This window comes from Lepus europaeus, chromosome 4, assembly GCF_033115175.1.
Source record: "Lepus europaeus isolate LE1 chromosome 4, mLepTim1.pri, whole genome shotgun sequence".
Classification (NCBI taxonomy): Eukaryota; Metazoa; Chordata; class Mammalia; order Lagomorpha; family Leporidae; genus Lepus; species Lepus europaeus.
In genome coordinates, this window is record NC_084830.1 from 93,221,387 (window position 1) to 93,235,808 (window position 14,422).

At 44.7% G+C, this 14,422-nt stretch overlaps 1 protein-coding gene across 1 annotated transcript in view; it reads left to right on the forward strand.

The window, feature by feature from the left end:
- The window catches only part of PXDNL (peroxidasin like), a 547,360-nt gene that overhangs the window by 451,185 nt on the left and 81,753 nt on the right, over nucleotides 1–14,422 (forward strand). Inside the window, exon 17 of the mRNA XM_062189595.1 lies at nucleotides 955–2,458. Coding sequence (XP_062045579.1) covers nucleotides 955–2,458 — 1,504 coding nt within the window. The remainder of the gene's footprint in view (nucleotides 1–954; nucleotides 2,459–14,422) is intronic.

Consider the following 14,422-nt stretch of genomic DNA (forward strand, 5'->3'; position numbering starts at 1 on the left):
AGTTTGATGGGACTTGGCACCTGTTTCTAATTCCATCTTGTTAATTCCAGCAATTAGCCGCTATTTCTAAGGTTACACATTATTAATGCAATCCCACTACATTTTGGAAACATCTTTTACCAGTATATATGAGAGTACTTCAAAAAGTTTCTTGAAGAATGGAATCAAGTGATACATTAATTTTGGGGCAAAATTTTGAAATCCACACAATTTTTTTCATCAAACACATTTTCTATGACTCTTTTGAAAAGACTCCTAGTTTAACAATTTCCCCCTCCTTTGTGTTAGAATATGTCATTGTGAATTAATGAAATGCTATTGAGAGAGTAATTGGGCAGAATACCCAAAGATTCTTGTCTAGTGCACATGCCAATGAAACCATGTGGACAGTGGTTTGAACTGTAAGCAGAAGGAATTCATTTGAGTTGCACTAGCCAAGAGCAAGTTAGTCATCAGTGTCAAAATACCAGGCTCTCAAAGAAACAACAACTGAGTTTTATGTTTACTTTTAGAGATGTCCTACAGGTTCATTATGATGCTGGGAAGTCCTGGGAATGTAATGAATATGCAGAAAGGGACAGGCAGGCATGTCCACTAAGTTATTATTGGTGTTACTTGAATTCTGTGTTCTGTTAGGGGTGGAGGTTTAGCATTATAATGAAGGGTGTTTTGGCTTCCTATATGAGAAGGTCAAAGTGCAAAAGCTTCCCAAACCAGCCACATAGATGAAGACTTGGAGTTTCTTCATTAGGGGGGACGGGTAGCTACTGAATCCTCTGTCCAATCAGTTCCTGGTCACTATCTGCAAGAAACCCTGGTTTTTCACAGTTCCGGCAAGGTTAGGTTATTTTCTTGGCGGAGGGTGAAGGGTGTTATAGGTACTAAAGGCCTCTGCACATTAGGGTGACAGCTCCTGGAACAGCCTCCTCACTGCTGTCACGCTCTGCATTTCAGAATTCCACTACAACGACCTGGTGTCCTCGCGATACCTTAGCCTCATCGCCAATCTATCAGGATGCACGGCCCACAGGCATCAGCCCAACTGCTCTGACATGTGCTTCCACCTAAAGTACCGCACAGCTGACGGCACGTGCAACAACCTGCGGCAGCCCGCTTGGGGAGCGGCCCGCACGGCCTTCGTGCGCTTGCTGCAACCTGCATATGAGAACGGCCTGGGTTCGCCGCGTGGTGCCGGGCGTCTTCCTGGCTCCGGCCGCCCTCCGCTCCCGCTGCCCAGGCTGGTTTCCACCGAGCTGGCTGGTGCAGCGACGGTCAGACCCGACGGCAGCTACACACACATGCTCATGCAGTGGGGCCAGTTTCTAGACCACGACTTGGACCACACAGTGCCCGCGCTGAGCACCGCGCGCTTCTCCGATGGGCAGCCCTGCAGCTCTGTCTGCACCGACGACCCTCCCTGCTTCCCCATCGCCTTCCCGCAGGACGACCCCCGGGCCGGCAGCGCAGCCTGCATGTTCTTTGTACGCTCCAGTCCGGTGTGCGGCAGCGGCATGACCTCCCTGATGATGAACTCGGTGTATGCCCGGGAGCAGATCAACCAGCTCACAGCCTACATCGACGCCTCCAACGTCTACGGGAGCTCAGAGAGGGAATCCCAGCTGCTCAGGGACCCCTCCACACCCGAGGGCCTGCTGAGGACCGGCTTGCGGTGGCCTGCCTCCGGGAAGCATCTGCTCCCCTTTGCCACGGGCCCCCCTACCGAGTGCACAGTTGGTGATCAGGACAGCGCCAGTCCCTGCTTCCTGGCCGGCGACCACCGCGCCAACGAGCAGCTGGCTCTCACGGCCATGCACACCCTGTGGGTCCGCGAACACAACCGGGTGGCTACCGAGCTGTCCGCGCTCAACCCGCACTGGGATGGGGACACGGTTTACCAGGAGGCCCGGAAGGTGGTGGGCGCCGAGCTGCAGCACATCACCTACCAGCAGTGGCTGCCCAAGATCCTGGGGGAGCCCGGCATGATGCTGCTGGGGGAGTACCGGGGCTATGACCCCAACGTGAACGCGGGGATCTTCAACGCCTTTGCCACCGCAGCTTTTAGATTTGGCCACACGTTGGTCAACCCCATTCTGTATCGGCTGAACGACACGTTTGGTGAGATTCCCCAAGGCCACCTGCCGCTGCACAAGGCTTTCTTCGCCCCGTCTAGAATCCTGGATGAGGGCGGGATAGACCCCCTGCTCCGGGGCCTGTTTGGGGTGGCCGCAAAGGCGCGGGAGCCTTCTCGGCTGCTCAGCCTGGAACTCACCGAGAGGCTCTTCGCCGCCGCGCACGCAGTGGCCCTGGATCTGGCCGCCACCAATGTGCAAAGGGGCCGAGACCACGGCATCCCACCCTACGGGGACTTCAGAGTTTTCTGCAACTTGACCTCCGTGAAGAGCTTTGAGGATCTGCAACACGAAATCAAAAATCCTGAGATTCGACGAAAACTGAAAAAGTAAGTATGCAAATGATGCCTGCATTTAAACCCTGTATGGGAGAGGAGAAAGTGTGGAGGGATGTTGCGTGGATGGAATCCGCTTTTCTGCGAGGTTACTGCGAAGCTCATAGAGGCTGTGAGGGTCTGGAGAGCTTGCTATGAGAGAAAGGGTTCTCAGAGGCCAAATTCCCTCTTGTACTGCTGCCCCCCCCCCCCCCCCCCCGTTCGGCAGTTGTCCGTGCAAGGCTCTTGCGCTGAAAGGCAGTCATGTGGACTGATGGCAAAATCCTAAAACCAGCTGGCCCATTGCATAGGCCTCCTTAGGCAGAACAAAGTAGTGAAAATGAAAAGAAAAAAAGAACTGTCAAAAGAACATACAGTACTAATGTTGGACCTCTCAGTTGTAGAGATGCCCACTTGCTCGAGAGGACGCCCAAAAATCCAGACTCCAGACCAGTTGATGCAAAAAGCATGAGGTATTTATTGTACGTTTGCGCAAACGGGCCCCCACCTAAGGCGGTGAGGAGCCCTGAGCGGCAGTTTCACACAGGTTATATAGTCAACAAATTAGCATATGGGATTGGCCGGTTCGGAGGGACAATTAGCATACCAGAGAGTGCTGAGGAGAGTGCTGAGGGAACCAGCTGAGGAGAATGCTGAGAAGAGTGCTGAGGGAACCAGCTGAAGAGAATGCTGAGGAGAGTGCTGAGGGAACCAGCTGAGGAGAGTACTGAGGAGAGTACTGAGACTCTCCGAAGGGGAGTGGCAGCTCTGCTCTGGGCATGCCTAGAGGTTCTCTAAAGGGGATAGACTTTTCCTTCCCAGAGAACGTGCCCGCTGGACCCTGGGGAACATCTAACCTCTTAAGAAGCCCCTGATATCTGCCCAGGCCTAGTTTCTTGTCCCTCTCCCCCATAAGGGTCCTTCACTAAGTTTGTTATTGGGATATAAATTGGAGTCTCTCCATTGCATCCTTAACCCCTTTCTGAAAATGATCAGTATTATTTTCCCATATGTGAGATTCAACATTTTTTTTAATGTTACAAGTGTAAAACATTTCCAGAAAACAGTTTTAAGGGTTCCTTGTGCTCGCCAGTCTTTATCTCTTAAAATATCAATCAGTAAATATTTGATCAGTAAGTTTTTTTCTGAGTAGATTAAATATAGAAGACCAGCGTATTGACTAGCAGATTGAGAGAAGCAATGTGAAATCTGAGAACTTTAAATTTGTTTGTAAGTGATGGAGCAATTGTTAGTATTAATCCCCCTTTTTTTCCAAAGGAAAGACATAAATACTATTATGCCATTAGAATTTGTTCACATCATATCTGTGGAATATAAAGCTGTGAAATGGGGAGTGGGTGTTGTGGCACAGTGGGTTAAGCTGATGCTTGCATCCTGGGCATCCCAAATCAGAGTGCCGTCTCTGTCTTGGCTGCTCTGCTGCTGATCTAGCTTCCTGCTAATGTGCCTGGGAAGGCAACAGAAGATGTTCTGAGTGCTTGGGCCTCTCCCACATGGGTGGGAGATCCCAATAGCGTTCTTGTTTCCTGGCTTCAGCTTGGCCCAGCCTTGGCAGATGTGGCTATTTGAGGAGTAAACCAATGGATGGATTATCCTTTCTCTCTCTCTCTCTCTCTCTCTTCTATCTCTCTCTCGCGCGCGCGCTATTACTCCAGCTTTCAAAAAGATGAATAAATAAATATTTTAAAACAACTGTGACAGTGTGTAATGTAGTATTTAAAACATCAATATCATGCAGATTGAAATTGAAGGCTTCTATTAGAAAGGACATGAATTTGGATTCATATAGTTTGGGTTCAAATCTCTATTTCATCACCTATTATTATGAAGAGTTTGTGAGAGGTTTTTGATCTCAGAATAACACAAAATGAGAGAGCAGTGCATTTCAGATTTGTTTAGTGATTAAATTTTATAAATATGTTAAAGATTTTAATATATTAAGGAATATTTAAGGAACCTAGCCCAGGTCCTGGTGGATCAAAGGTCACCCATCAATGCCAGCTGTAGATATTTGATTTGACATTATCATTTCAGTCTCCAGGGCCATTCCTGCGTGGCACATCTGCTAAACGGAGCCCCCGTGCCAATGCATGGGTACCTGCGAGACAGGAAGAAGCAGTTCAGCAGCCAAGAGCCTAACAGCATGTGGGGCGGGTGGAAACTTCCATGATCAGTGTGAAAAGTTCTTGACAGAGGTGGGAATGAAATGCTTCCAGGGTGCAGAGCAGAGAAATGGGAGGCACATGAAAGGCTAATAGCAAGCAGCTGAACAAACGATGTCATTTGATCTGTCTTGTCATTTTCTCAGAGCAAAAGGCAACATGACATGGGACAGTGAGCTGTATAGGGGGCGGGGAGTGGAAACAAGAAGGTGTGAGCTTGATAACGTGAAGGAGGGAATAAACAGAGAAGAGGGAATTATCTTAAGGGCCTTGTGGGCTGCACAAAGGAATTTGATCTTCCCGGAAGTGCAACTCTAAAGCAGGAGAGACTTTTCCATGAAAGTGGACCCAGCAGGAGTTTGGAAAATGCACTGGGGGAAGGGAGAGAAGCTGCAAGAAGTCCCAAGGTCACTACAGAAACACAGCTGCAGTGTGGGGATGGCTTAGGAGGGTTTGTGGCAGTGATGCAGTTCCACTGGGGCTTTAAATGTTTCCTGTGGGCCGATTGACTAAGCTGAGTAAATCTGGAGGGGGGGGGGGTCACATTACACAATCTCATTGAGTTCCCCTTCACAACTGGCACTGCAAATTATTGAGTGCTGGGAATGTTTGCACTTAAAAATGTCCCGTCCCAAAGTCTTCATAAATCCCGAGGTTCTAATGTGAGATGGAGGAGCCCCTACTGACACCTGCTGTCTGTCCCTGCCTCTTCCCTACCTGCAACACCCCCCCCCCCATCACAGCCCCACCACTGGGGAAGTGGAGCTGAGCACTGGGGATCGCAGCACCTAAGCAGGGAGTCATTATCCTTGCTTTTTGCTTAGGCTGTCCTGAATGCCTGCTTTTTCCCCTTTGATTCACAGCAGATTTGTGAAATATCAACCACAGATCCATTCTTCTATGAACACAAAATAAATACACTGGAATAATTTTTCAGTGTTGACCTTGAAATCTGTACATTGCTGTTTCCCAGAAGCTGATTCTGCTGATGAAAATGGCAGTGCTTTAAATATCCTAATTTACATAGTATGAGTGTGCTCCACAAAGTTCATGGAAAAAGGGAATAAAAAGCAAAGCTTATTTTGGTGCAATGCATTTTGAAATCCATGCAGTTTTTCTGTAATACACATTTCTTATGAATTTGTGAACACCCCTTTTATTTGTTAACTCTGTCATAATTACATCTTTGCATTTTTGTATTAATTCACATGTGTGGCTTCATGAGTTTATTTTTAAGTCACTCCAGTCAGTTCTGGAAACAGGCAGGAACCAACAAAATAAAGACTGACCTTTAGTATTAGAAACTTCATATCCTACATAATCCCGACAGACTGAGCAATAACTGGCCAAATTAGGGAATCGTAAAACTAACTCATATCCACATTTTATATATTTTGACTTCACATAGTTGAGAGTACATTAAGTTATACAACTTCTGTGGAAGACAGAAGTATGTTTTCTTATGACTTTGGACATGAATCTGTGAACCAGAGTTCTGAGTTACCAGTTCTGGCATGAGCTATGCCCACACTGAATCTTTCATGAGTACAAGTTTGTCCTGATAAGGGAATAAAAATTTGCCATGTAAGCAGTGGTATGAAGACAGATTCCTTCCATATGTCTTTATAGTTGGCCAGTAGTTTGTAGTTATGCAATGTGCAACTAAATAGCAGCAATTTTTTACTTTCCTTTTTTTTTTTTAAAAAAAAAAAGATGTATTTATTTATTTGAAAGGAAGAGTTACAGAGAGAGAAGTGGAGTAGAGATCTTCCATCTGCTAGTTCATTTCCCAAATGGTCACAGAGACTCTGGCTGGGCCAGGTCTAAACCAGGAGCCAGGAGCTTCCTCCAGGTCTCCCACATGGGTGCGGGGGACAAAGCACTTGGGCCATCTTTTGCTGCTTTCCCAGGCTCATTAGTAGGGAGCTGGATCAGAAGCAGAGCAGCTAGGACTTGAACTGGTGCTCATGTGGGAGTCACAGTTGACTACTAACCCATTGCACCATAACCCTTGCCCCTATGTATGGATCTTTAAGTGTCATCAGATCTATACAATCAGTAACCTTCCTGCACCTCAGTTCATTTTGAAAGCTTCTGTCAATTAACCATCCAATGGTTATCCAATGGTAAAATATGATTCTTTCTTGTCATTTTCTGTTAGTTCTGTCACTTGGGTTCTTTCGGGTAGCTTTGAAAAGGACAGAATGACCCCTGAAATTCTAGGTGAAGACTTTCCTACTGAACTCCTGCATGAATCGTGTGAGGTAGCTCCTGGCCCTTCACAGCAAGGCCTGCAGGGATGGAATGATCTGTGAGATGTGCTGCAAACACCTCATCTCCTTTCACAACTCAGGAGATGGTTTACAGTCTCCTTTCTCTCCCCGCCCCTTCCCTGCCCTTTGCTAGAGCCTTGGGCCCCCCGAGGGGCTCACCAGCCACAGGGGATGTCTCTGAGAAGGTATCTGTGTTTGCTGTTGTAATGCCACATCTAAGACTGGGTAATTTCTAAAGAACGGAGATTGACTTCACACAATTCCAGAGGCTGAGAGTCTAAGACTGAGGCACTGGCCAGCCTAGGGTCTTTGCCTGTGGGCGGGGCCTTGTATGCTGCCTCCTCACAGCAGGGACTGTGTGGTGCCTCCATAATGTGGTCCCATTAATCACCCCCTAAAAGCCTCACTTCTGAATACAGTCACGATGGGGATTGGGTTTCAAACCTAAGAGATTTGGAGCGAATGTTCATCCCCTAATGGGAGTCTGCCCTACTAATGGAGGTCATCCAGTACGTGAGAAACGGTAGGTTCAATGCGGGCACCGGGCCTGTGGGCCAAAGGGGAAGTCGGAAGCTGTGAGTCCTGCTGTTCCTGGAAGTCTCATCCTAGAATGAGCTTCAGATTCTCTCTACCCCGAGAGTGTGAAGACCTCCCAGGGAAGCTGTCACTTTTGTCCTGAGTGGAATGGATGTGGAGCTCCGAAGTGTGATGGAAGTGGCCATGGAGAAGGTCTGCCAGAAGCAGGGGCCCCGGGGCTTCTTGATCCCCTCTTCTGGGGGCACACATCTGCAGCGTTTGCAGGAGGATTTGTGAAATGTGCTGCAGACTTGTAGTCTCCTTCCAGAACTCAGTGATTTTCTTTTTTTTTGGTCAAAGTGTTATTTTTAAAGAGCTTGTTTTAGTCAGATATTATATGGATATCAATTATTGTCTTTTCGTAGCATTATTCTTGCTTTCAAGAATCCTACATGCTAGTTTTTCTTCTTTCCCAAACATATAATGAGAATAAGGTAAAGAGTAATGATCTGTGAAGTCATGAGCATAAATGCACAAAAGAACCCATTTTTAAAGGTATTTTTGAATTCTCTTTTGAAAATATAATGTGTGACTTTCTAGTGGATATGGTTAATTCTGGTCTTCAGTAAACACAAGATTATCTGTAATCTATTATTACAAGGTTATATAGCTGCCTTAAGCTTTAAAAAATTCACAAATAAGTGATTTATACCCAGGTTATACATTTATTTTATAATTGCTTCACTTGTGAATAGTCATACACACACACACACACACACTTTCCTCTTCCCACCCTTGGGTTCTGCCGTACTTGACAGTGACTCCTAGCCCAAACTTGTACCATGCATCTCTGTATTTCCGTGACTGGGAAGTTCTGTGCTCCCTCCTGGGCCTAGCCTTCCTGTCATCTGAATTCCCCACTCTCGTTCTTGCCTTGAGTGTTTCCGAACTTTCTTATTTGTGTTTGCCTTCAAGGACATTTCGTCAACATCACCCCTTCACTTTGATCAAATGGTTCTTACAGGAAGAAGCCACTGCAGTTGTGATAAAGATAGTGCTCATTAACTGCTTCCTGTAAGACCATTTCACCAATTGATGGAAGTTTTGAACTTTGTTTCACAGAGGAATAGAAACAAAGAAAGGAAAATACAGCCAAAGTGCTGTGTGTAGTTCCAGAAGACTCATGGGTTTCTGGAAGCCACCCCTGCACATGGCTGCTCCGTTGACCTTGATGCACTCTACCTTCCCACAACACCTTCTTCTCCCTAGTACCTCAGGCTAGGAAACGGGTACTTTCCCACCAAATACCACAACTGGCTGTTCCCCTTGCCAAAACACAGGATGCTAAACTTGAAAGTACCATTTGCTGTTAGGACAGAAGCACTTCCATCCTGTGCTCTTTGGAGGGAATAGATTTGCTCTTTAAGTTGCAGAAGGACGCTGGGCTGGTTGAACACATCTGGTCCTCCCAAGGAAGGGTTCCTCTCTATCTCTTATCTCTACTTATTTCTGTTCAGGCTTCTTCATTCTATGTCTCCCTCAGCTCTCCTATCTTGTACAATGGTACACTAAATATGGCTTTCTCCCAGTTCCCAAGTTCACCTATAGTGATTCATGGCACAACTAGCACAAGAACCTTGAGTATCATATTTTTTCTAAGCATAACTGTAAGAATAGCATATTATGCAACAACACAAAGTCATATTGGTTGATTATAAATGCATTTTTAGAACCTTCCCACCACCTGGTCATTGTCATTCCAATGTATGTCTGTCCTTTGGAGAGCACATTAGTCAAATGATAAGATTACAAGAATATGTCTTCTTTGGGTGCCAATAACTAACCTAGTTTCTCTTTGAATCCCTACAGCTCAGCCCAGGGCATAGCACAAACAGCAAAATAAACATCTTTGAATTCCATTTTTCCACCAGTGTTTGGAAGTCCCTGAGTATTGCATTAGGAGAAGTGGGACCTGCCTGAGTGAAGATCATTCTAGTCCCCCAAGGTTCTTGACTTGAAAGAAATTTTGAGTTAAAAACTTCTGGCCTCACTACACTGCTATGTGATATAAGTTTGTATGCAAAGGAATAAAGTTATGACAGAGAAAGTCACGTGTGACTCTGATGCTTGTGTTACCATAATTCCAAATTTAAGAAGTTAAAAATGCACAAGCACACAGACACACCCACTCTCAAGCTCTCTCAGTCAACTCTGAGCCCCTGTAACACAGAGAACACACACGACTGAGCAGATAAAAAGTGACAGGAGACAAATTAAAGTCAGGTTGTTAGTCAGATATCCTCAAAGGTTCAGTTCCGAGGAGGTACTCAGTTCTGTTCATGCAGCATAGAAAGAATGCAAAATAATTAGCTCAACACTTTAAGCATGTCATTTAATTTAACATAATTTGCATAGATTTTATACCGGTGAGCCCTAATTAATTATATTTTACAAATGGCATATGGTTATACTACTAGCACAATAACACTGAGTATCACATTTTTTCTAAGCATAATTTTATAAGAATACCATATTATAAAAACACAGTTATATTAGTTAATTATACATGCATTTTTAGAACTGGAATATATATGTATGTATACTGTGATGTTTACAATATTATAAATGTATTATATACAAATATAGAATTTATGAAACACAAGCTCTGCCTCTCTATCTCTGTGTGGCTATATATCTTATTTACCTTCAGAAACTGCTTCTGCCTATACGCTTTTGAAGACAGTTTGTTTCTGCATTAGACTATTTTACAATTATAATAAAGAACTCAATTGCACATATCTTTACAAAGATGTTATCAAGGCTGGCGCCGTGGCTCAATAGGCTAATCCTCCGCCTGCGGCGCCAGCACACGGGGTTCTAGTCCCAGTCGGGGTACCGGATTCTGTCCCGGTTGCCCCTCTTCCAGTCCAGCTCTCTGCTGTGGCCTGGGATTGCAGTGGAGGATGGCCCAAGTCCTTGGGCCCTCACCTGCATGGGAGATCAGGAGAGGCACCTGGCTCCTGGATTCGGATCAGCGGGATACGCCGGCCGCAGTGCGCCGGCCTCAGCGGCCATTGGAGGGTGAACCAACGGCAAAAGGAAGACCTTTCTCTCTGTCTCTCTCTCTCACTGTCCACTCCGCCTGTCAAAAAAAAAAAAAAAAACAAACAAAAAAATATGTTATCAAAATTCAAAATTCAACACAAAAAGTGAGAATGCTATGTAACTCAATTTTTCATGATCATATAAATATAAAATCATAACTGATGCTTTATAGAAAACTTGTGCTATACATAATTTGCATTTATTATATTTTAAACCCCTGTCTGCCCAAAAAAGCATACATCTGCATGAAACTTAAGGCATTTTGTCTTTCAATCAACAAAATCTGAGCAAAATAAAATTATGTTTTTAATCAACATAAAGTGATAAAAGTAACATGCAAGACAGTGGCCTCATTTTCAATGCACAGTTTGATGACTTTGAAAAATATTCATACCTGTGTCGTCACTACCCCAGTAAAGACAAGACAAAGAACATTTTTTTTTCACTTCAAAAAGTTAACCTCATGGTCTTTACAGTCAGTCTTTCTACCCAGCCTTAGCCAGGTAAACTCAGATGAGATTTCTATCACCATGTGTTAGTTTTGTTGGTTCTAGAACTTCACATAAAGAGAGTCATATTGAATATATTCTTATAAGCTTGACTTATGTTTTGAATCATCATGCTCTGGGGTTTACTGGTCAGAGAGGGAGAGGATCTGCTGGTTCACTTCCCCAATGGTTGCAACAGCCAGGCTGGACCAGGCTTAAACCAGAGTCAAGAGCTTCTTCCAGATCTCCCACATGGGTGGTAGGGGCCCAGACATTTGGACCATCTTCCATTGCTTTTCCCAGGCCATTAGCAGGGAACTGGATCAGAAGTTGGAACAGCTGGGACATGAACTGGCACCCCTATGGGATGCTGGCATCACAAGCAACATCTTTACCCACTGCACCACAATGCTGGCCCTAGAGATCATGTGTATTTTCAAGATTTGTTTCTTTATTTGAAAGGTACAGTGAGAAAGAGACAGAGACAGAGATTTTCCATTCACTGGTTCACTCCCTCAAAGCCCACCACATGCAGGGCTGGGCTAGTCCAAAGCCAGGGGCCAAGGACTACAACCAGGTCTCCCATAAGAGTGTCAGGAACCCAAGCACTTGGGCCATCATCTGCTGCCTCCCAGGTGCATTGGCAGGAAGCTGGATCAAATGTGTAGGAAAGATTTAATCTCAGACAATCTGAATTTGGGATGTGGGCATCCCAAGCGGCAGCTTAACCTACTGAGCTGCAATGGCCTCCTTGTTGTTGGACTTAGAGCAGTATTTCTTGTACAAATACACATACATTTGTGTATTAATGCACATGAGGCAACCATGTAGTTCTTATTAATTCACAATAACTCTGCCATGAACACTCGCACACAAGTCCTTTTGTAAATCTGTTTCCATTTCTTTTGAATAAAAACCTGGTGGTGTAATTTCTAGGTCACTTGGTAATTCTATGCTTAACTTTGTAAGAAATTGCCAAGTTGTTACTTAAAGTGATTGGAACATTATTCATTCCCACTGGCAGTGTAGAAGAATTTATTTTTGCTTAATCTTTTGTCCTGTCTGTTCTTCAGGTTGAAAATTCTCTATTGATCTTTCTTTTAAGTTCATAGATTCTTTCTTCTGTCATCTTCACTCTCCTCTTACACACATCAAGTAATATTTCCATTTCAGTTATTGTACTAGTTTTAGAATTTACATTTTTATACTATTCCTAATTCTCTTTAGAGATTTGCCTAAGTTGTAGTCAATAAGAACATATCTTCTTTAATTCTTGAAATGCATTAACAGTAGCAGCTTTCATGTTCTTTTCTGATAAATTTCACTTCACAGCCATCATTTCAGTGTTGGTTGCTATCGACTACATATTTCTCAAGTGTGGATTCAATTTTTTGTTTTGTAACTTCTAAGTGCACATGAATGACCAGTTTCCATTTGTATTGGTTTATGTTTTATCTTTGTTTGAGTAGAATCATGGAAAGCCCAAGGTGTTAACTTCAGCTCCACTGTCTTGGCCACAAGTGCAGCCTGTCCTCTGCACTGTGGGTCTTGGCAGGGCTTGGTTTTAGACTCATAGTGGGTTTTATCTTTCTAAGGGTAGAATGTACTTCAAACTTGTTGTGTTGGTCTCCTGGCTGGTTCTCTGGGGGTGTTATTGAAGTGACAAATGGGTCTTCCTGTTCTGATCTGACCCCTGCAGCAGTTTCTCTCCATACACATCAGGTATAGTCATGGGTATCTGAAGACAAGGATAATGAAAACTCCATCATTAGGCAATTCCCTTGATGTGCAAACATCTTACAAGGCACTTGTACAGACCTAGTTGGCATAGCCTACTATACACCTAGACTACAAGGTATAGCCTGTTGCTCTTAGGCTGCAAGCCTGTACAGCACTGTGACAACGATGATATTTGTGTGTCTAACCATACCTAAATACAGAAAGGATATTTTATAAATATTAGGTGAGGGTGGGTATTTGGTGCAGTAGTTCAGATGTTGCTTGGGATGCCCACATCCATATGGGTGTGTCTGTTTCATCTCCTGGCTACTCTGCTTCTGATCCAGCTTTCTGCTTATGCACACCCTGGGAACCAGTGGTGCTCGGGGATGGGCATGGGGGAGGGGGGACTGAAGTACTTAGATTCCTGCTTCCCACATGGGAAGTCCAGATTGAGTTGTGAGCTCCAGATTTCAGCTTCCTGGTTGTTGCAAATATGCAAGATCCCTTTTCTCTCTTTCTGCCTCTCAGATTACAAAATGTAAAAAATGAAAACTAAATAAATACTAGGTGATAGGAATTTTTCAGCTCTGTTACTATCTTATATGATCAGTATTGGATATGCAGTTCCTCATGTTCATACTGCTTTTCTGTAATTCACAATGTAATTCCCTCTGTGATATGCCTTCCAGGCCAGCCCTTTCCAGGAATGGTGCAGACCTCCAAGTCAGGGCTCTATCCACTGCCCATCACAGGACTCGCTTCCTATTCTAGCTGCATCTTCTGCCCTGAATGTGTAAGGCTGCCTCCTGATGCAGTAGCACCTGTGGGGCGGGGATAGAGATGGGAGAAAGTCCCCTAGGCAGGAAGCTCAGCATTGCCAGGAGTTTCACTTTTCTAGGGAAACTTAGTTTTTTCTGATAGTTGCCCAGTGTGTGAAAACCCTGTGTTCAGGGGCCAGTGCTGTGGTGTGGTGGATAAAGGCTCTTCCTGCAGTGCCAGCATTCCATATGGACACTGGTTCAAGTCCCAGCTATTCCATTTCCATTACAGCTCTCTGATAATGTGCCTGGAAAAGCAGCAGAATATGGCCCAAGTGCCTGGCCCCCTGCACCCATGTGGGAGACCCAGAGGAAACTCCTGGTTCCCGGCTTTGGATTGGTATAGCTCTGGAAGATTGTGTGTGTGTGTCTCTCTGTGTGTGTGTGTTTAGGTGTCTGCCTTTGCATCTCTGTAACTCTGCCTTTTAAATAAATAAATAAATATTTAAAAGACAAAAAAAGAAAACCTTGTGTTCATATACTTTGGCTTGTTTTCTGGTGGTTTGTAACATGAAATGTGGTCTCCTTTCTGTAGCCAGAGACAGAATTTAAAATTTATTCTTTATTAAGTGTTTTTCCTACAATTTTAGTCCCATTTGAGGCTGGCACTGGGGCATAGCAGGTAAAGCTGCTGCCTGCAACCCTAGCATCCCATGTGGATGATATCCTGGAGGTCACTTTTGACAGCTGTTGGTTCAGACAGATACCAGGAAATAGCAAGAATAGGGAATCTATGGTTAGTGATAAAAGACATAGTTGGGGGTGTTGGTCATAAAAAAAAAAAAGTACAAAACCTGTGCAGCATGCTCAGCAGTTAAACTACTTTGGGGTTTTTACCACCTCCCACCTCCAACTCCACTGAGCCCCCTTTGCA